This window comes from Gadus morhua, chromosome 2, assembly GCF_902167405.1.
Source record: "Gadus morhua chromosome 2, gadMor3.0, whole genome shotgun sequence".
Lineage (NCBI taxonomy): Eukaryota > Metazoa > Chordata > Actinopteri > Gadiformes > Gadidae > Gadus > Gadus morhua.
The window spans coordinates 7811581-7834163 of NC_044049.1; the positions used below are offsets into that span (position 1 = coordinate 7811581).

Here is a 22583-nt window from a genome sequence, read left to right on the forward strand (position 1 = left end):
TCACGCTCTCTGGTGTTCACTGACCAGAGCACATCACTCGCGCAAAGCAGGAGGGAGCGCACACACACACACACACACACACACTTGGACAGTTGCGCTTCCCTCGTGAAAACAATGGCAAACCATGGTCTGTTTTGAAAAGGCAACCACAGGCAGCGAGCAGCGAGGCATTCAGCGAGCTGGCATTGTATTTAGAGGCTTTTCTGCTCTGCATCGCTTTAGTCGTGTATTGATTTTAATGCACATGTGCGTGCAGATTCTATTTAGCTTTATTTAAAAATGTGCACGACGCTCTCTGCCAGCTCACACATTCAGTGCATGTGTGGCTAGCTCGTCACTGCTGCCTTTTCACTGTTCGGGGCTCCAGCCACTAGCTCCTTTTTTTTCACCCTGCTAGTAAGCTAGCGCTAGCTCGGTGGCTTGTATTTACTTGAGAATAAGTAAAAATAAATCCGAATGTAGCGCATATCATTTTTACTATCGGGTCGGAACAGCGGATAGTAAGTCTACCACACAATCGTTACTATCGAGTACGTAAGCGAGTCTTGTATGGTTTGTGGTAGAAAATACTTTGCTGGCTAGCGGACTGGCTAGCTATTTGTGCGCATTATTCGACTGAGGAAAACTGCGAGTTTTCTTTTGAAAGTATGGATGATCAAACGAGGATGATGTCGGGTCTGGCCGGACTCGGTGGACTATCGCAGGCCGACGTGGGCGACCCAGACGGGGTTCGAAAGTCACTCGGTCAGCCTCAACAAGACATTGGGGATATTCTTCAGCAAATAATGGCCATCACCGACGAGAGCCTGGACGAGGCGCAGGCCAGGTAAAGACATGCAAGCGGTAGATGTAACGTTAATGCCTGTGTTTTGATACAGAGGGTGTCCTTTCTGAAGTATAAAGCAAGTATGGATATGTCTTTTCTTCAAATGTGGCGTGTGCTATTGCTTTTGGTCAACAGTTTAAATCTGTGTTTGTTCTTACGATGCAATCTAATAATATGCCAAAGTGAGCTTTTTTCTTCTTCTTTGTCAGCCCGCAAGGCTTTGCTATAGTTTTGCACATTTGAATGCATTTTATTTTGACGACGGTACTTTTATTTTCACACCTCCCAAAAAAGTGTCTCCTCACTACAACGACAAACATTGGGATTTTATATTATATAATTCGCAAAAATGGCCCAAATTAAGTAGTAATAACTAAGTTGTAAAAGAAAATAATAACATTTTCCAATGCCAGGATCGAATTATTGTCTATGCCCCATAATGAACATAATGTGCTTTTAAAGATTGTTTAACACAACTTGTTTTTGCCCGAAAGTACTAACCTCTTGAAAATGACTAATACTTGACGTTAATCACAGCTTAATATGCCAATGTTTTACTTTGTCAGTTAACTCGATGACCACCACGATGAACAAATGAAATGTGGTTTTATTTATTTCTTATGCTTCATTTTCGTTAGACTTACCTGTGTAAAATGTCCTGCAATCATGGTAATTGGGAGATGATCGGTTGGCTATCTTTAATGGCTGGGTGCTCTAATGAGTAAATGTCGATAATGTAGTCATTGAAATGCAAATTGGCCGGTGATATAAGGTAGGGGTTCTTTGCTCGATGTAAATGTTGTCAGTCCCACACCACAATGATGACAGTAATTCTTATTCACAGGACACTGGACTTGTTATTTTCTGTAGGTACATGTCACGACAATGCATGACAATATACGAATAACCCGGATTCATTCGCCATGTGTCTCGAAAGAGCATAAGGTCATCTTGAGTTGAAGCGTTGGATTTTTTTAAACAATGGATAGCGTCCACTGCAAGCCTGTGGCCACAGTGTGATGTGTCATTAGCTGGTGATTTTCCACCCAACATTTGACCACCTGGTTCTCTTAATTAATTCACTCCTCTTTCACTCCCTCCCTCCCCGGTGTTCATCCTTTTCATTGTGTGCTGGGTGCAATCAATTCTCCTATAATGTGTACGCGAGTGCAGCTGTCCGCAAATCGAGTTTCTATTAATGAGATGGTAGGGGGAGGGATGATGCTATACTGGCATCTTATAACTGCTATTTGATTTCCCGAAAACGCTTGTAGTCTAAATAGCTTCCGTTTTTTATTATTGCAAAAAAAAAACAACGTTTGAATTTATTTTGCAGCTAGTTTGTTTTAATGTATCCATTCAAAATATAATGTTATTGTTGTGTAGAGTATGATCCGCATCCTCAATTGTATAATCTATGGTGAGCATAAACATGATGTTGCACCTTCTCCATGGCGAGACATTCCTGGTCTAAAGTATAAATATAGAAATGCGTCCAGTGTATAGATTTCCCTGTGCAGATTTGCCTCTGTATAGATTAGAAACCTGCTGCACTAAAATACACACTTAAACTGTTATATCTGAAAAAGGGCCAACCAAAAAACAAAACAGATATAAAATACAATACCACTTTATGAAACATTCATGCAAGAGTCATGACTGGAGCTGAAATGAAAACCTCCCTTGCAGTAAATGCATGAATATGTATTGTTCATAACGTATGATAGCCTTTTCATGCATTGAGTGGTCAATCACTGACTTAATGTATTTAAGTGCATAACTGCACTTAACGAAAGAGAAAGCGATAATACAGCACTGGTATGTATATCTTTTTGATGCACAAATGGTATGGGAGGTGAGATTCAACCTCTTCACTTGTTGCTAGATCAACCAACACATGCTTGATGCGCTATTCCCCCTTCGCCATCCCAAGCGAAGCTCACACATCCCATCAGAAAGGCAAAACCAAAACCTCAGCAGTGTGCAAACTCACACGCACACCAAAAGATCCTCCGAGGCAAATTCGCCTCAATACTGCTAGGATGCCACGAGGCGAACAACAATCCAGCAGGCCAGGTGTGGTGCGATCGGTCAGCCGCTTCGTAGGTAGGCCAGTGGGCCCGCGATGGGTGCACGTGCGGTGCCCTTATTGCGGAGGGGTGGCAGTGTGTGGGGGATGCGGGGGGAGTGGTCCGGGACCCTCGGCGATGCAGCAGAGTGTTGCACCTGCACGCTGGCAGCCCACCCTCATCCTCTCACCCTGTCACCATATGTTCAGATGCTGGCAAGAGGAGTCTCCGGCGCACTGGGGTGGATCAGACGACCCCACGGAGGGAGGGGGAGCTGGGGGGGGCACGGCAGGGGGTGGCCTGCCACTCAACTTCCAGCACAGGTCAGTAAAGGACCGCATGAGCTCCACCCCCTCCTCCTCCTCCTCCACCTCCCTCCTCCTGCTCATACCCCACTCCATGATGAAGGCGACCCTCTCACCCACCACCACCACCACCCCCCCCCCCCCCCCGCCCCCCCAACACCACCACCAGCACCAACCCGCCACAACTCAAACCCAGTGTCGAAATAGTGAGTGTCTGGTAGGAGGACGCAGGCACACGCACAGACACCCAACCACGCTGTAGGTCCTCAAGTCTTATCAAGGCGCTGTCACCACGCAAGGAGTAATAATAAACACGCTGATATTCAGCACGCTTGTCATCGCAGCACACAGTCGGGGAGACAACTGACACAAAACTGGAGTTGGTGTTGCGGTCAGGTGTAGCTGTGTCATAATCATCCGTGGTTGGTGTGTCTGTTGCCGGTGTGTTTTTTTTTTCGGAACGAACCATACCAATTCCTTTTGTGTGCGTGCGTGTTTCATCGGGTTTGTGCTCATCATCGTTCGACATGATTCCTTGTTTTTGTGTGCCACTCGTTCTCACATCATCTCAAAGCGAAGTCTATGTTGCACGTCCCTGTTGTTTTTTTGTTGATTTGCCTTTTTTTGCGGAGGTTGGGGTCTTTGTGGTGGTCTCCACCTTCGAATGCATTTGTGTTTACAGACCAGCGATCAGAAAAGTGTGTCAACTGTCACGGTCTCTTACTTTGGCTTTTATTTTATTTGCAGAACATGCTTGCTTTCTCAGTGATGTGATTGTTCTTGCCATGTACCGTCACAACACTAGTGACTATTTACAGTCAGCAGTTACATGTCAGTTAAGGTCACTCCTGGGCTTTTCTGCTGCTGTAGTCAAGTATAACTCTTTTCATGCTGGAAAGATCAGCTATTTTTGTGGCACAAACAGTTGTGCATGTGTTTGTGTTTCTTTGATGTATTAGGTTTGACTTTCGGCCCCTAATTGGTAGGGTATAAAAAAATATGCTTGACCATTTTCTATTTTGAGACTACTACTACTACTACTACTACTACTACTACTACTACTACTACTAATACTACAACTACAACTACAACTACACAGGTGCCCATACCTGAGCGTATTTGAAAACATGCAGACCCTCCCAAGTGATCTTCGTTAGATCACTCCCAAATGGATCTCTTTGTATCAGGCCAACCTCAAGAGGTTCAAAATTGGGATGCCATGTATTGGACCAAAACACTAGGTGCACAAATCCTGTGACCTTGCGAGATGCCCAATAATTCTTCAACATACCGTGGAAAGCATACAAAGGTCAACATCCTGCTTTTCCAGTTCCAAAAAAAGAAAAAACCTTCCGAAAGGTACTTTCACATCGGCAAGGTCATCTCGTCATTTACAAACAAGTGTCGTAAAAGGCTCCAACCCTCTCTTGTACAACGCTGTATAAACTACTTCACACTTGGGCACAGACCTCCTCTAGGTTTTCATTAATTTCCCTGCTTTCTACCACCTGCTTTAAACAGGGAGGAGAACGTGGAATAAGTGAACACAAAGGTCTGTTTATCCTAATCCACCACTCTCGCTGCTTCACTTCTAACCACTCTCCTTTCTTCCCCTGCAGGAAGCATGCCCTGAACTGTCACAGGATGAAGCCGGCGCTCTTCAGTGTTCTGTGCGAGATCAAAGAAAAGACTGGTGAGTCTCTGCTCTTTTCTGCACTTCACCACCCCTCATAGTCTCTCTCCCTCTCTCTGTCTCTCCCTCTCTCTCTCTCTCTCCCCCTCTATGCGTCTGTTCGCTCTCAGAAGTGGTGTATCAGTGGTTCCTTTGCTGCCGGTAATTGTATCCCTGGTACGGGGCGGATCTTGGACGGACCCTGCGGAGGACTTGTATTGATTTTATATTGATCCTATAGAGCAGAGCACTGATTTATTTATTTATTTCGGCCGCTGGGTTCGAGAGTATCGAGTCAATCTCCTAAAAGTGTTCCTTGTTGGGGTATTATGCAAAATAGATTATATATATCTTGTAAAGAAAACGGATTGCGATTACTGCAATGCTACTACTTTGTCCAAAATGTAGATTAACGTTATGGACTTGGATGTGTGTTCCCTTTTCCCTTTTTACTCATTCTATTGGAATCCTTTTCATATTCAGACTTAAACTATATTGAAACCAAAGTAACCACATCATAGACCGGACAGTGTTTTTTTTTTTATGCCGCTACATCACTTTTTCTGCCTTTTCTTCTTTACCGCAAACCAAATTGGTCCCCCAAAACAAACTATCGTGGTCACAGTCCGTGTTCTCCCAGGCTGTTGACAGGTCCGATATAAAACACAGCTTATGTTGTTAACTCGCTAGCCCAGCCCCTCAGAAGTGAGAACTAGCTGCATATTTCCATCTTGTTAGCTATTCCGCTCAGCTAGCTGACAGATCCCCAGTATGGTTCAAACAAGAGGGCCAGCAGAGTCTGGCAGACTGATGGCTATGGCCGTGTGAATGATGTGGGCTTTTGAGTTCTCTCTCAATCCCTCCATCTCTCTTTCTGAGAGCCCCCACCCCACCCCTCCGCTCCTCTCCCCCATTCCTTTATTTATCCTCCTTTCACAGAGAATCTCACTAGTTCAAATACAATTTGAAAATGCTGCACTGCTGTCTGTTGTGGCCCTCGCTCAATAATGTATTATTGCTCTCCTGTGATTGGAGGGAAGTAAAGGGTAGGCCTGAGTGAGTGGGGCAGAGTACCCTGTTTCCCAGGCAACCAGTGGTCTTATTTACCCTAATGCCATTCACTTTGATTTTCACATTTAGCCTCTCGGCAAAATGGGAAAGGCTGTGCGTGCGTGCATGTGTGTGTGTGCATTTACACATCACGTGTGTATTTACAGTAGGGTTGGTGAAAAGGATAAAGCACGGGGGAAATTGAATGTCTACGCGAAACCCTTGTTTAATCATTTCAATTTTAAACGGGGCCACCATAAAGTGTGTGTGTTCGGGGGGGGGGTTTAGCCTTGCGTTTGCTCATCCTCGGCTGGCTGTCTGTCACGCGGTGCCCTTCTAACGGCACCGTGTACCTGTTTTGGCATTTCCCCCTCCACGCTCGCAGCCCTCCTACAGGCTCCATTATGTGCTTCTGGAATGTGAATTGACTCCTCAGTGCGGCTCGTGGAAGACCCAATCAGCAGTCTTTGAGTATCTCCCCAGATTTCTTCTTTTTTTTTTTTCTTTTTTTTTTCCTCTCTCTTCGCTTCTGCAGTCTCTTTTCCACTAACAAACGCACACTCTCGCAGGCGGCGAGAGCAACACACACACACACACACACACACACACACACACACACACACACACACACACACCGAACAACAGGGATAAAAGCAAACTCGATCTTGGGTCTACTCCTGCTGCTTCGGTCTTGTCCTCTTCCCCCTCCCTCCTTTTTGCCTCGCTCCCATTCTTGAAAGAGAAGACTTGCTCTGAACTCGGGGCTTTGATATGGAAATGTAATGGTGGTGGAGGAGGAGGTGGTGGTGGTGGTGGTGGAGGAGGATAGTGGGGGAGGGGAGGTGAATTCCTCAGAGTGCTGCAGTTGGTTAGATTGTTTTCATTGTAAAGGAAATGGTTCTGCGCAAATGCCAGCTCCCCCCACCCCCCCCCCCCCCCATCTCTACTCCTACAATACAGTGCCTCTGTTGTTCTGAGGTCTCAAATTAAACATGACCTTCATCTGCGTGAAATTTTAGTTTAGTCAATTCTTTTTTAAAGAGGGTGGAGGAGCTGCAGCATTATCTGAGACGGGGGAAATGATCAAAGTTGAAGAGACAATGGCTACACTAGGACTCTGTTCTGCTCCTGCTGCTTGCTCTCATGGGTATTTTGCTGTAAAAATAGCTCTTGGTGCAATGGGACAGCTTATGCCAAATCCCTGTAAAGCCACTGCAGCTCCTCATAAGTTTTAAATTTTAGTCTTGAGTTGGTTTTGAGGTCTTTTACATTTTTTTGGGGGGCTTTTTAATGTAATCCTCTCGGTCGCTCGGTGCGAGCAAATGACTCCCCGTGAAAAGTGTCACTCACTTCTATCCCCCGTTTACCCCAGGTTCATCAGAGCGTGTTGAATATGTCCGTATGAAATGTGTGTTGTCAGAGGTAACCTGTTAATGATTGGTGGAGCCTAGTTGAGCTTGCCTTTACATAGCCATAGGCCTCTTCAGACCGCCACGCAACATCAATGCATATCCACTACCTTCCCACTGCCAAGGCCCTGCTCAAGTTTGAAGCCATTCAATGAATCATATTAATGAGTTCCTGTCCTGTAGTAAATAAATTAGACATTCGACTTTTATCATTGGCGGAAACTAGGAAGGTATGACTCAAGCCGTGTTTATTTGCGTAGCGCTGTTTATTTATACACAACCCCCCTACAATTTCCAACGGATAGACTGGAAACTGCCTTTGCAGAGATAATTATAGATCACTTGACTTCACTCCCCTGTTCAGAGTGATAATAGAAGAGCAAGAGGAGGGAGAGAATCCTCATGAATTAGAAAAAAAAGAAGAGGTCGTTTTGGATTCTGTGGTGGCTACTAGATGTCTAATAGGTTCCGGGTGGGCAACGCCATGGCAACAAAAACACTAACCAGACAATGTGCAATGAAAATCAGACTACTCCCTATCACCCTTGGCATTAAAATATATGGTATTAATGACGTCTTCCAATGCATGTTTCAGAAACATAAGTCGCCATCTGCAGAAACCAATAGTCAGCCCAGTTCATCTTCACCAAGACTGGTTCAGAAATCCAATTATGTTGGCTTCGACTTTAGAGTGGCTTGTATTTCTGCCACTTATTGTGACATTTGGGTAACACCATGTTACTAATTGAATTTAATTACCATCAGGGTAGGATGGACGCCTAATTGCAATTTGTTGATTCAAAGTTGGCAGTAACACCAAAATGAATACTTTATGAGTTATCATACGGTCTACTCATGTTTATAGACGACTTATGCTAACGTAGACAATATAAATTATAAATATTGGCGCAAATAAGAATCGCCATTTTTAATTGCAGTGGTTTTTTGTTTTTAAACGACCGACATACATTTTAATGCCGGATTGGTATTATTTTCGATCCAGTTAACAACACGAAAACCCTGTTGGTTTAGAATTTTATTCTCATCTATTAAGGCTGTTTTTTTTTATTAACAACCCAGAACACTAAAACGCAGTGTGGTGCATTCCTCTGCAGAATGTTGCCAATAGCCCACACTCATTTTAATGATTGGCTTGTTAATGTTATTTGGGATTAACACCCGCAGTGTTGCGTTCTAGATTAAACTGCTTTCCTGGCTTCCCTCTCTGATACAATCGAGGGTTCCCGAGTCCAGTGAATCATCGGCTTCACTTAAGCTGTTTAATTATTATTCCCTCACAAATGGCTACAATTGAAAAACTAGTGATAAAACTTTAGGAGATGTGAGAGGGGCCCTCTTGTGTTATGTTTTTATGAGGAGGAAATCATCGGCTCGAAGTGATACCGAGCCCTTAACTATTTTGAAGGGAAAAAATTAGCTTTGCTGTAGCTCTTTGTTGTGCAAACCCTGGTACGGCCTCGTTCATTCCCGAGCGTCATACCTCATACGTAGGCGGTTGTTCTCTGTACTCCCAGCCCATAATGCTACATCACTAAAGTTTGGGCCGTTATTTTCCCTCTCTCTGCTACACTCTCCCCCCCCCCTCCCCCCAACATCCTAATGCATTTCAGCTGAATTATTTCATGGTGTTTTCAGGCATCACTGTTGTGGTTTGCGGTGCCCTGCCACTCAATCAGTTTTTTTCTTCTTTTTTTTTTTTCTCTCCTTTGCCTTCCCCTACTTTTACCAGTAGAGAATAAATAAAAAGAGATGGGGTTTGGAGGAGGGGTGGATAGTGGCGGTGGTGATGGAGGTGGAGGGGGGAGGGGAGGGGGGAGGGGAGGGAGGAGGTGGGGCCGGAGCGATAGAGAGAGATTGATGAGGCAGTAAGAGCAGCAGTAATTACTTGGTGTCCATTCCCCCAGCCAGATTGGCAGACGGCTAATATCACACAGACCCCTGGCCCTGACAGACAACCCCCACCCCCACCCCCACCCATCCTCCCTCCCTCCCTCCCTCCCTCCCTCAACGCAAGCCCTCAAACTGGGGAGGCAGGGGCACCCCAACCTCTCAGCCCACACCTAATGGTGTGTGTGGGCTGGCTGCCCCCCCCCCCCCCCCCCCCCCATGTGGTGTTATTCCTGTAGGAATTGGCCCGCTGTATGGACAGAGGCTGATGGCTGTCTGGCGGGGGGGGGGATCAGAGCAGGAGATGCAGCATTGTGTCTATATCACTATAATGCCATCATGGGCCAGGCTGACCCAGGCCGCACTAGTTTGCCTGTTTTCTGTTTGTTGAGTCGACCATAAATCATTGTCCACTAATTGAGTGAAATCGTAATTATTTTAGGTCTTTAACAGCCCTTTTTATGACTTCTAACAGCTTCTACGGGTCTTTTGTGTGTGTGTGTGTGTTTATCTAATTTGATTGGCGGCAGGTATTCATGGGAGGTGCCTGCATTTTTGACCAATCGCATCTGTTCCTCGAGCCTTAACCCTCGCCGCTATAATTTGAGAAGTAGGCGCTCCGTCGAAGGGGGGGGGGGGGGACGGGGACCGTGGAGGTGACCCACTGGAAGAGGTCCAGCGCCTCACCACAGGCCCCCAGCGACATCCAGGGCGGGCCTCCTCCTACCTCTTCATCCGATCGGCCCTCCTGCCCCCCCGCCCTCCCTCCTTCTCCGCAGGCGCCCTCCTCTCACACTGCTTTGAGGCTTCGGCTTTTAAGAAAGACGGTCTCTTTAATTAAAGATATGTAAATGCAGTCTCAGCTGGACTGCTTTGGTTTGGTGGTGGCGATGGGGGAGGGGACGAGGAGGAGGAGGAGGAGGAGGCGGGTGGGGGGGGGGGGGGGGGTGCATGAGCCCAGGTCCTAATCCTGACTAATTAGGGATTAATTACAATTGATGGGTGCCTTCCTCCTTCTGTGGCAGCGCGCATGGCGGTGGCAGACATTGTGTTTATATATTTCACACTGTGTCATAAATACAAGGGGGGGATTGAGACATCAGGGGCTGGTGGGGGGGGGGGGGGGGTGCACCAGCCTCTCCAGGATTAGCAGACTGTTTAGGGTTATTAAAGGCATTGGGGGTCCCAATCTGCTCTAGAGGTGTGTGTGTGTGTGTGTGTGTGTGTGTGTGTGTGTGTGTGTGTGTGTGTGTGTGTGTGTGTGTGTGTGTGTGTGTGTGTGTGTGTGTGTGTGTGTGTGTGTGTGTGTGTGTGTGTGTGTGTGTTGGGATAGTTTGAGTGTTTGGTTAATCTTGAACCGGATCAATCCTGAGTGTGATTAAATTAGTGGCAGACGCATCGCTGGCGTTTCCTTTGAATGTATTGCTTCCTATCTATATTGTATGTACGGGCTGTAATGCACAGAGGGGTCGGCTAGGGGAATCTGCCCTCCTTCCGACTCCAAAGCGTCCCCCGTTCCTGGTTCATCCCTCCGCACACACACGCGCGCCCCTTCCCCGTGCCGGGCTAAACGTGCGCACACCGGGATCTCTGGCACCATCCGACTGTGTCATAACGCTTGTTTCCTTGTTATAGATGGCCACTGCTCCTCTGATCTATTGCTTAATTGCCACCTAATTTGCATAACAGTGCAAATTAACGACCTCTCCAATGAGCGTTCATTTTTCACAAAGTCTTTAGGAGCTCCTTAAGAGTCTGTGCTAATGAGCACTGGAGGCATCTGGCCTGATGAGAGTTGACTGCAGAGAGAGAGAGAGAGAGAGAGAGAGAGAGGGGTGGTGGTGGAGGAGGAGGAGGAGGAGGAGGAGATGGGTGAGTGGGTGGTGGGGGGGGGGGGGGGTCTTGCTGCTATACCCAGCCTCCTGCCACAGCCGTATACTTTCCACCTCCTCGTTCTGACATTTAAGGCCTTCCGTCCCCTCGTGGCTAATGCTGCGTGTTTCACCGTTTAATTGTCTTCTCCCGTGGAGCCACGGGGGCCGTGCCTGGCCCTGGGCACGCGGGTGTAATTACTGTTATGTTGCGGGGGTTTCCGCTGGATTGAATGTTTATTGAACGCGGAGAGGAAATATACCCGATCCGAACGCGGGAGGACGTCTTTGGCGGTGGCCCGGGCGTCCTCACCTCGAGTCTCGGCGGTCCCCACCCCCTCCGAGGAGGGCCAGAGACGAGAAGACGTGCCCAGTGCAGCTAGACGTGTTCTGGGTTAGAACACCCCGGGGCACGCTCAACTCACCGGCCCCTGGGCCCCCACTCAACAAGTGGTGATGGAGGGTCCCTATGAGGCGCGGTTCTCTGCGTAGGTCTTTCCTAGGCAATGCATCTCTTTTTTTTGGGGGGGGGGTTCAGTTATCGGTTCTACTTGTAACACATAGGACTATGGCTTTGTTGGCAGTGGTCTTTTTTACAGCATACATGTATGTTGAGTAGCTGTAATCTTGGCCTGTTTTATTTGATATACATAACCTACCATGGCGTTTAAATAGTACTTCATTTAAAGATAGATGAATAATGGAACAGTCAAAGCGTGGGTTACCTCCAGTTGAAATGTATATGATTATATATAGTGATGTCTGGGCTATTATTCTTACCAGTGCCAACCAGTCCTATTGAGTAAATGAGAGATGCTCCCGTCCCATAGAAGTAGCTTTTGTTAGCTTTGATGCAGGCTGAGGCCTTCTTCCAAGATATGATCTGATATTCCTTTACATGGGTTTTTAAGTGCGTAGATCTACATAATCTTGATTCTTCCAGCCCATCTGCGTTGAGGCACGCAGCAACGGTCGGAAGACTCAACGGGCATGCTATACATTCAGCCTCTGTGGTACTGGTCTGCTCTGATATGCAATGATCTCTCTTTATCTGCCAAATCGTATTATGTATGTATGTGTGTCAGAGATACAAGGAGAGGACGGGGGTTGGGTGTGTGTCGGGGGGGGGGGGGGGGGGGGGGGGGGGGGATGTACTTCAAGGTCTCATGTCTCCCTCCTCAGTTAATTATGGACTGATTAATGATGTGTTGGATTCAAGTGTTGTGTTTGTCCAAGGTGTGAATTCTCCATTTCACACCTTAGAGTGTGTGTGTGTGTGTGTGTGTGTGTGTGTGTGTGTGTGTGTGTGTGTGTGTGTGTGTGTGTGTGTGTGTGTGTGTGTGTGTGTGTGTGTGTGTGTGTGTGTGTGTGTGTGTGTGTGTCAGACACAAGGTTTTGGGTGAACTCCCCAAACAGATGCTGATTAGCAGAGCATATGGATTGGGCACATTAAATGGACTGTACCCCATATACTAAAACCTTTGTGGTACAACGGGATCTTCAATCCATCTGAAACACAACTTATGGAGCGCACTTGGCATGAATGCAGTGCTTATTTTCCCTTCCCTATGAAAATTTTCATTTCCCCCCAGTTCATATCCAGTCCTTTAAAAAACAGTCACCTACCTATCATGTTTTGCACGGCTGCGGTTTCAGATTTGTCAAAGTGAATTAGCATATTTATATGCCATATTTCCAATGTAAAAAAGCAGTTGCTTCCACACCCGTTTTCTTTATCTAAATGCTGTGCGTGTAATGAAAGTAAAAAGTGATTTTTTTTTTTGTCACAGTCCTATCTTCCAACATGCAGTTCTACTGTGAATTCTATATATTTATGTAGCGCCTCTTTTCTCGCTCTCCGTCTGTCTGACACACACACACACACACACACACACACACACACACACACACACACACACACACACACACACACACACACACACACACACACACACACACACACACACACACACACTCCTTTTTTCCAATTCTCCTTGGTTCTCCTTCCACCAGCTCTCTCTCTCTCTCTCTCACTTTACCTTTTTTTTTTCTCCTTTTTTTTTTTCCTCTCCCTTGCTCGCTCTCTCTCTCTCTCTCTCTCTCTCTCTCTCTCTCTCTCTCTCTCTCTCTCTCTCTCTCTCTCTCCCCCGCTCTCTCTCTCTCTCTCTCCCCCGCTCTCTCTCTCTCTCTCTCTCTCTCTCTCTCTCTCTCTCTCTCTCTCCCAGTGAAAGGCTGAGAATACCCAAGGGAGCTGATGCAATTAAAATGCTAATCCTGTCTGTCTACAGAGAGAGGGAGAGGGGGGGGGGGGGGGCCTGACAGCATGAGGGATTGCGGCTCACATGGAGAACTCGACTGAAATGGAGAACGGGGGAGGGAGTGAGGGGGGGGGGGAGGAGGTCGGTACAATGGGGGAGGGGTGGTTGGTGGTGGTGGTGGTGCGCCCAGAGGGGGAGGGGATTTTCTTTTAGGGGTGGTGGTGGTCGGGGTTAGAGTGGGGGGGGGGGGAAAAGGGGATGCTAGCGAGAAGCGCAGAGACAGACAAGGATAAAGCATGTGCTGTGAGCTGGGCAATGATATACCGACCGCATTTAGGTCTTATCTAGTCCTGCGCGGCGTGGAAGACATTACGCTTAATGTACAGCCCGACCACTGTCTGTATGTCGGTCTGTCGGTCTGTCTGTCGGTCGCCCCTTTTCGCCCGCGTGCGCCCTGTCGGCCGCGGCGGCGCGGCTGCCTTTTCCATATCTGCTGTGCAGAAATGAGGGGGATTATGTATGCAGTGGAAACCCAGCTGGATGCCCTGAATATTTCATGGCGCGGGCTGCGCGCCCTGTGCTTCGCCGTCTCGGGGTGCCACAGAGACCTGTGAGACCGGGTTAAGGAACGTATTGTTAGCAGGGCTGTTAAGGTGGCTGCTGGTTGGGGACGGGGGGGAGTATTTTTTGTCCACCGGCCGGGGCCTGCAGGAACCTCGGCTTCGGCTTCCACAGTTAGCACTGCCAGAGTCGGGTGGTTTTTCTTGTCAGTTCTTGGCATGTTTTTTTTTTTGTATCTGCTGTCGTCAACCAGTTTTATCAGAAGGGGGGGGAACAAACGCACGGACCTCATTTGGTTGATTATATTTGGACCTGGGTTGGCTCCAAGTAATTCAGCCAGCCCCCCCCCCCCCCTTTTTTAGTTTTGTTTCTAAGCTGTGATGTCATGCGTGCCGAAACCCCACCATAGCGACACAAGGCTGCTAGACTGTGCCTGAGCGCCATAGTGGGTAATCAGGGCTTAATTGGGGTAATTAGGGGAATGTAGGGGCATTAGGCTGCAGCTGGGGGTTGTGAGGGGGGAGGGGGCGTGGGGGAGGGAGGAGGAGGAGGAGGAGGAGGAGGAGGAGGTGGAGTGGGGTTAAGAGGTGAGAAGCCCCGAGAAGGGGCTGGTTGCCCTCATGGCTGTAGGTCAGCCATCTCTTCTCCATCTTGCCTGTTGGAGCCTGAGCACCAGTAACAGGCCCGTCGGCTCTGCGGCCCACTGGGGGGGTGGGTTGGGGTGGAGGTGGGTGGAGGGGGAGCTCTTTGACTCTGTCTTCAGGCACTACAGCCCGGGCTCCGCGCATACGCACACACTGAGCCCCCCCCGGTCCCAGCAGAGCTCCGATGATTCATCTCCACGGCCAAGGGTTACATGTCGAACAAGTACAACGCACCAGAACACAGCGGCACGGTGAAATACGAGGGGAGCGCGACCCAGGGCCGCTGCCTCGCTGTACTTACCTAGTAGGAAAAAAATATGGTTTTGTTAATGCACTAAAACCGAGGGGGGGGGGGGGAGGGGAGGGGAAGGGCCAATGAGGGTTATTAGTTCACTCTGCTGGTTCTGCTGCATTCCTTAACTCTGCAAGGGTGGGGGGGGGGAGCAGAAGAGGAATGCTCCTTCAAGAGGAGAGAAGAGTAGACGAAAGTGGAGGGAAAGAACAGGCAAGAAGGAACAAGAAGCGGGGGAGAAGAAACTGCTAAGAGCGGGGGGGGGGGGAAGGGGGGGGGGGGGGGACAGCCGAGTTAAAATGGAGTTTGGCCCCGGATGAAAATGGAGGGAAAGTCTTTTTTTTTATTCTCAAGTTGTGTGGACACAATGAGTTAATTAAGGAGTCCCTGGATAACCGCCTGTTCTTGGGAGGGTTTTCCCTCCAACCCAAAAAATCTGAAAAGAGAACAGCTTCATTCTAGGGGCCTAGGTTCTATCTTAGCAGCGGCTCAACAAAAGGCCAGCTTGTGTCTCGCGTGCACGGGGCGTTGTGTTGCTGAACCAACAAACCCCTCGGCTCTGGAGTGGTTGAACTCGCTGTTGGCGGCGGCGGCGGCTTACCCCGACTGCTCAGAATGTCGGAGCGCAGAGTCAGTGGTTGAGTAACTCAATACACGCCCCCCTCCCCCCTTCAAACCCCCCCCCCCCCCTACCTTTGATGATGAGCTTTGACTAACTAGCATAATCCTTAAAGAGGACACGCCAGGCTAACGCCGGCCCGTTTCCTGCTGGGATTATTCCTCTCTACCATATTGCCGGCGTCTGCCTCAAAAAAACAGCCCAGTATGATGCTGCTCACAAACTGCCGAAATCCCAAGTCTATTTCAACCAGGCGTGGAAATAATGTGGCATAGTGGAGTTATGAGGGGGGGGTGCATGTTATTTAGGCAGTTTTTCATTAGCCGCGAGTTCAGTAACTGTGCCACCGCCACAAAACGCGTCCGCCCTTTGATTTATAGGTGAGGTGAAACGTGGAATTCAGCGTAAATTTATTTTGTGCTTTAACGGCATAGTGGCGGATCGGAGCCGCTGCCAGCAGCGTGTCAGCTCCCCGCCGGTGTTCAATCGCACAGTTTACCACAATCATGTACATAATAAATAGAAGGGCCCCGACTCATGCACTAAAGGTGTCGAGCCCATTTGTTTTTCCCCTTCCAATGGGGACTACACTCAGGTGGTTGGTATAATAACCTGCTTTTGAAGATTCACAATGTTTCTCAGACACTCTGTAAAGAGGATTTCAAGTGGTGTGTGTGTGTGTGTGTGTGTGTGTGTGTGTGTGTGTGTGTGTGTGTGTGTGTGTGTGTGTGTGTGTTTCAGGGCATGTGTGTGTGTGTTTCAGGGCATGTGTGTGTCTCAGGGCGAGAGGGCATACAGAGGCAGAGAGAAATGTAGGGAGAGAGAGATGAGTCGGTGGCTAGAGGCTGACAGAGGTCCTGGTTTAATACAGTGGTGGAGTGGTGCAACTGATAGCTATACTTATGACCAGAGGGGCCCACAGTGACAGCACATGCACTCCCATTACCAGCCTCATGCTTCATGCACCAGACCGCCTGCCACCGCGGGGCCACACTGCCCTCTGCTGTCCGGTCATCCGAGCTGCATCGTATTTTGCGCTCATTGATTATTCGCCGGCGCCCCCCGAAACAGACTGTCTTGGGTTCGGCAACAAGGCTCTCAGCGATGAAACTGTAAGCGCTGTTTAAACGACTGAAACCACAACTGACACAATCAAAAAAAATTATAATAATCCACACAGAAGAACCTACTTTAGCCTGCCGTATTAGTAGTATTAGTATTATTGGCTGTTGTGGTGCCTTGTCCGGGCCAATCGTCAAACCTTCGTCATTTATTTTATTTTTAACTGCAACAAAGCTAGCACAGTATTTTCATAGCTGGATATCCCACCAAGGGGTTCACTACTCGTCTCGTGACCCGAGTCGAGCGCGTACCATATAGGGTCAGCCCTGATCGCAGCGACCCGGGTTTGAATCCTGCCTGTGGTCCTTTTTTGCTGCATGTCCTCCCCTCTATCTCCCATGCCTTCCTCTTTATCTCACTCTATAATAAGGCATAAAAATGCAAAAATTGCTATATAAATAGAAGGATATACTAGGGCTGCTCGATTATGGGAAAAATCACAATCACGATTATTTTGGTCGATATTGATATCAAGATTATTTTTGAGTTTGAAAACATGTTGTATTTATTCAGCATGTCTCTCCCAAAGAAACTTTGGAACTGAGAACTTAAAAATGACACAAAATGGTCAGAACTAGAAAATGTTCCAGTCTAAAATAATATATTGATATGCATCCAGCTATTCTGCCTTTTCTATAAAGCACAAAAATAAAACGATTACGTTAATTTTGTGATCGTCTGACGCTAAACACAAAATTTCCATCAAAATCGGATTAAGGGCCCGGCCCTGGGATATACTACCACCAACGTCATGGTAGCTTTACCGCCCCAAGCTCGAAGCCCGCTCTACCCCCGTGTCTCACGTCCCTCCTCCTCCTCTCTCTATCCCCCCAGTGCTGAGCATCCGCGGCGTGCAGGAGGAAGACCCCCCGGACCCCCAGATCATGCGCCTGGACAACATGCTGCTGGCGGAGGGCGTGTCCGGCCCGGAGAAGGGCGGGGGCTCGGCGGCGGCGGCTGCGGCGGCGGCGGCGGCGGGCGGCTCGCCGAACGACGGCAGCATCGAGCACTCGGACTACCGGGCCAAGCTGGCGCAGATCCGGCAGATCTACCACTCGGAGCTGGAGAAATACGAGCAGGTCGGTGTCCCCCCCACCCCCCCCAGATATTTGATTGATTTATTGAATGGAGGTTTTATTGATATTTTTTACGAGGCATTTTATTTATTTCCAAAATGGCGTCTGATGTCTTCTCTCTCTCTATCTGTCTCTGTCTGTCTCTCTCTGTGTGTGTCTCTCTCTCTGTGTCTCTCTCTGTCTCTATCTGTCTCTCTCTGTGTGTCTCTGTCTCTCTCTCTCTCTCTGTCTGTCTCTCTCTGTCTCTCTGTCTCTCTCTCTCGGTGTCGACCGGCCAGGCGTGCAGTGAGTTCACCAACCACGTGATGAACCTGCTGCGGGAGCAGTCGCGCACGCGGCCCATCTCGCCCAAGGAGATCGAGCGCATGGTGGCCATCATCCACCGCAAGTTCAGCTCCATCCAGATGCAGCTGAAGCAGAGCACCTGCGAGGCCGTCATGATCCTGCGCTCCCGCTTCCTCGACGCCAGGTGTGTGTGTGTGTGTGTGTGTGTGTGTGTGTGTGTGTGTGTGTGTGTGTGTGTGTGTGTGTGTGTGTGTGTGTGTGTGTCTCTCTCTCTCTCTCTGTCTGTCTGGGTCTGTGTGCCTTTGCATGAAACTCTTTACTCAGAAAACCAACGCACACAACGTGTGTTGTCTTTGTGTGTGTCAAATGTGTTATTGTGTATGTGTATGAATGTGTGTCTGTCTATTATCCACCATAACGTGTGTGTGTGTGTGGGTGTGTGTGTTCTCATGATTACGTGATGATATTTTCCTTGTAGCGTTTCGCATTCACTGCACATTGCCCAAGAATTGGAGAAATTATGTTTGTCCAATGAAGCATTCATTTTCCATTATGTACAGCTTGAACAGCCTCACTTCAGATAATGAACATAACGACAGAAAATTTGATCCCTTTAATGTAAATGAGCTCAGGAAAGACGACGTTTAAACAACATTGCAATCAAATTAAAAATCAAAAAAATTACCTATTTTACGCCGCACCCAATCTGTACACTACCACGATGCATTTCCATAAACGGACGGGTGTACCGCCATGGTTCCCGCCGTGACGTGCATGTTTTCTCTGTCCCACGCCCCCAGGCGCAAGCGGCGTAACTTCAACAAGCAGGCGACGGAGGTGCTGAACGAGTACTTCTACTCCCACCTGTCCAACCCGTACCCCAGCGAGGAGGCCAAGGAAGAGCTGGCCAAGAAGTGTGCCATCACCGTCTCTCAGGTGAGCTGTCGTCTGGACGCACCCCCACCGTGCTATTTAACGGATCGACGCTAGAGGAAGACCTGCAGCCATTGACTCACTCTGGGAGATCTTGGTTAGCGTTTAATCTGACGTTGTGTAAATCGATGGGACTCAATGGAGGCATTTTCGTTGTGTGTATGGCAAACCTAGCTTATCTATCTCCTTTTTAATCAGTTTTATTCGCCCTCTTGTGCTTTTATGAAGTCATTCTCAGAAAAGGCATTTTTGGTCGTTCCCCCCTTTTTTACCCCGTAACCGTCTAAGTGAACTAACGCGCGCCATCTGTGTGATCTCTCCCTGTCGCAAGGTCTCTAATTGGTTCGGCAACAAGAGAATACGCTACAAGAAGAACATTGGTAAGTTCCAGGAGGAAGCAAATCTCTACGCAGTTAAAACGGCGGTGGACGCTGCCAGTGTGTCGGCGCAGGCTAGCCAGGCTAACTCTCCGGCGACGCCCAACTCAGGTACCACGTGTTCCATCAGTCACTTCTCATCGCACACACTCACACACACACACACACACACACACGCCTACCGTCTCAACACAACTTTTAAGTCGATTCCCACCGAAACGCCACTGACGCACACACTGACACTAGGGGGCCCCGCACCGCAGCGCACGAGCAGCTCGGAGGGCCCGAACACTCGGGGGTCAATTCCAACTGGAGTTTCTGTTTTGGTTTGTCGAGTCACTTGACCGGCGAAGGGTATCCTCCCTCCCTCCCTCCCTCCCTCCCCCAAAGGCATGCGAGGAGGAGCGGGGGCGGTTTGTTAAGAAGCCGCTCAATGAGCCAACACATAAGAGATTAGATTAATGCTAAATCCTCTCTGTGCCTTACCTGCTGCCACACACATGCTCTCTGTGGTCCTGGCGCCAAGCGCACCGAGGTCTTAGTGATATCCCCCTTTATTCCTGTCTCCAATATCAATTAATACTACTACAAAACGCACCGGCTGTTGGCTTCCTTGTCAAGAGCCTTCTCGGTGGATAAACTGATACAAAGCCCCCAAATATCCTGCCTCATCATGAGGACCTTTTTAACACTGTTAAATGGGTGTGATATAATGGGATGGAGAATTGTAGTTTCTTCAAAGACAAAGACATGCCCTGTGCTGCCCCTATGCTATCTTTCTATGCAGAGAGTGTTGTTGTTGTTGGGCCAAGTCTTTGCAGATGTCCTTCATGAAGCCCTCTACAGTCACTACACCAAATATGATAACATGAAAAAAAACAAAAACAATTCTACAACACAAACATGAGCAAGAAAGTATATTGGGAATAACCCCGACATCTTTGTCGAGCGCAGATGGCAGGGTTACTGAACTGTTCTTGGAGGAAAAAGCACACACCGTTCCACCGTCTCCCTGCTCAGAGGAGAATCAAAGCCTGGGTTTAAGGGTTCATCTGTCTTAGAACGTTGCGCTTCACTTTTCCAATGTCTTTGGCTCCATAAGAATCAGATGATGGTTCAGACACAATCGTTACCTAACCGGTCACAAATAAACAAACCAAGAATGTGATTAGGGAGGAAAACTTAAAGCAGATGGAGCTCCGAGGTGGCCCCTGCTAAACCCTTGGGGAAACCCCACACACAAACCCCCCTTGCGATCCCTTTAGACGGTTGAATTGACCCCCGTGTTACGAGGGCCGGGTGCAGTGCGGGGTCCTTGGCTCTCGGCTTGTATGTCAGGCGGCTAACACTCTGTTCAAACTCTGTGTACTTTGTCTGCCATGTTGTTGTTTTGTTTACCTTCCAAATGGTTAAGTAATTGTAAATATCCCTCTGATATTTACCGACGTTAGTCCTTCATGTGTATGTATCTTTTTTGCTTGGTTGCTCTCAGGATATTGTTTTATCTTTTTCAGTCATTATGGCTTTCATAATGAGTTGGGTTTGTGTTTATGAAGCACAATACACACACACACACACAGTACACAGACACACACACACAGTACACACATAGTACATACACAAGTACACACACACACACACACACACACACACACACACACACACACACACACACACACAGTACACACACAGTACACACACAAGTACACACACAGTACACATAGCCTCTATGTTCTGAGGAAGCAGAGAGGAGAAGGTAGGTGACCATTCAGTTGTTTGACTGTGTTGCGTTGCAGCGGTTCCCCGTACGTCCCCCACAAGCACCGGCCCCCCCCCCCGACCCCTTTCACAACCGCCGCGGTCCGAAGGGCCCTGCCCGCTAACTGAGACGATTTGCGTTTCTTTCGTGGTCACTGCTCCTTTTCCCCCACGTCGCATCTGTAATGCACTGGGAACCCGTCACCGCTCCGTACAACGTTCTTTTTCCTCCTTTTTACAAATGAACGATGTCAACCAAACTCCCCCCCCCCCCCCCCCCCCCCATGTCCCGGAGACTGTTTGGCCGGTCCCATGCCTCACAGGGTTTACCGTGAAGGCTGTAGTCTGGGAATAAAACCCAAAGGAGCGAGCTCAGCTGCTGGGTCTGCGTAGAATAAAGTCGATGCTAGGGCCGCGCCTTGCCCCCCCCGTGATTCAGCCAATCCGAGGCCGAGAAGCGGGGGGCTCGGGGTCAGCGGTAGCGACGGAGCCCCCCCACGACCCGGGTTGTGCCGGGGCTTCTTCTTCACTCTGATTGGCTGGATGTATTGCCTGCAGGGTCACCGGGGTCATACAGCTTGTCTCACACAGGCGACGCTTACCTGGGCCTGCGCTCGCTCAACGGGGAGGGACTGGGCCTCACGCCCGCTCTACAGCCACAGGTACCTCTATAGCGTGTCGTCCCCCCCCCCCCCCCCCCGTAGCATCCCAGTGACCCAGTGTGGCTCCCTCTCCTTCCGACCGGAACACACCCCACCTCCCCCGCCCCAACCTCAATACTTGACGTTTGTTCCCTGTGGCTCCAAAACGTTGTCCTTTTAAACCCCCCCCACCCTGAGGTGTAGCGCCTCATCGTGACCCTAGTGGTTTGCCTCCCCCCCCCCCCCATCCGGTCTCTCCTGCTCCGCCCTACCCACCCCGCCCCGCCTCCCTCGTGCCAGTGAACCCCGTCTTGTGACTGGGTCCCCGTCGTACCCCCCCCCCCCCCCCCCCCCCCCCCGGGAGTCCACAGATTTCTGCTGTCGAGCGGGCCACCTCATCCACGGGATCTTGGCGAGATCCCGTGTTGTTTCAGGCGTTAGGCACGAGGGTCAACGAGACGAGCGCCCCCACGAGCTCTGGCGGACCAGAGCCCGTGCCCAGCGGGACGTTTCGATCACGGGCAGTCCCGAGGGACGCAGCAGAGATCTGCCGGTCGTGTCGATCCTCCCTTCCCTCAGCCTGTGTCCTGTGTGTCCTGTGTGTGTGTGTGTCTCTCTGTGTTGTGGATTGACTTAGACTGTTTCTTCTACTAATGGTGGGTTTCTGTTCTGTGGTGTGTGTGTGCGCGTGTGTGTGTGTGTGTGTGTGTGCGTGTGGCAGGTGGATACCCTGCACCGTGCTACACACCTGACGGCAGGCTATGAGGAGCTGTCGGCCAGCAGCCTCTTCACCAGTCACCTGGACGTGAGTACGGGCCCTCCCCTCCTCCACACTGTGGTACTCTGGTTCAGAGCTCGTGAGGGAGCCGCCGTTGGGCTCTTTAGGCTCTCAGATAGACCGGCTTTA

The 22583-nt window shown here is 49.2% G+C and overlaps 1 protein-coding gene across 3 annotated transcripts in view; it reads left to right on the top strand.

Annotated features, from left to right (window-relative positions):
• Positions 1–22583, top strand: part of pbx4 (pre-B-cell leukemia transcription factor 4) — a 27455-nt gene continuing 4872 nt past the window's right edge. Inside the window, exons 1-8 of one of the 3 annotated variants that reach the window (XM_030337228.1) lie at positions 1–826; positions 3105–3218; positions 4820–4893; positions 17441–17685; positions 17961–18151; positions 18768–18903; positions 19232–19280; positions 22398–22481. In XM_030337228.1, coding sequence (XP_030193088.1) covers positions 648–826; positions 3105–3218; positions 4820–4893; positions 17441–17685; positions 17961–18151; positions 18768–18903; positions 19232–19280; positions 22398–22441 — 1032 coding nt within the window. In that variant the 5' untranslated portion in view covers positions 1–647 and the 3' untranslated portion in view covers positions 22442–22481. Of the gene's footprint in view, positions 827–3104; positions 3219–4819; positions 4894–17440; positions 17686–17960; positions 18152–18767; positions 18904–19231; positions 19389–22397; positions 22482–22583 lie in introns of all 3 variants that reach the window. The other 2 variants (XM_030337219.1, XM_030337238.1) reach the window with 2 other exon arrangements.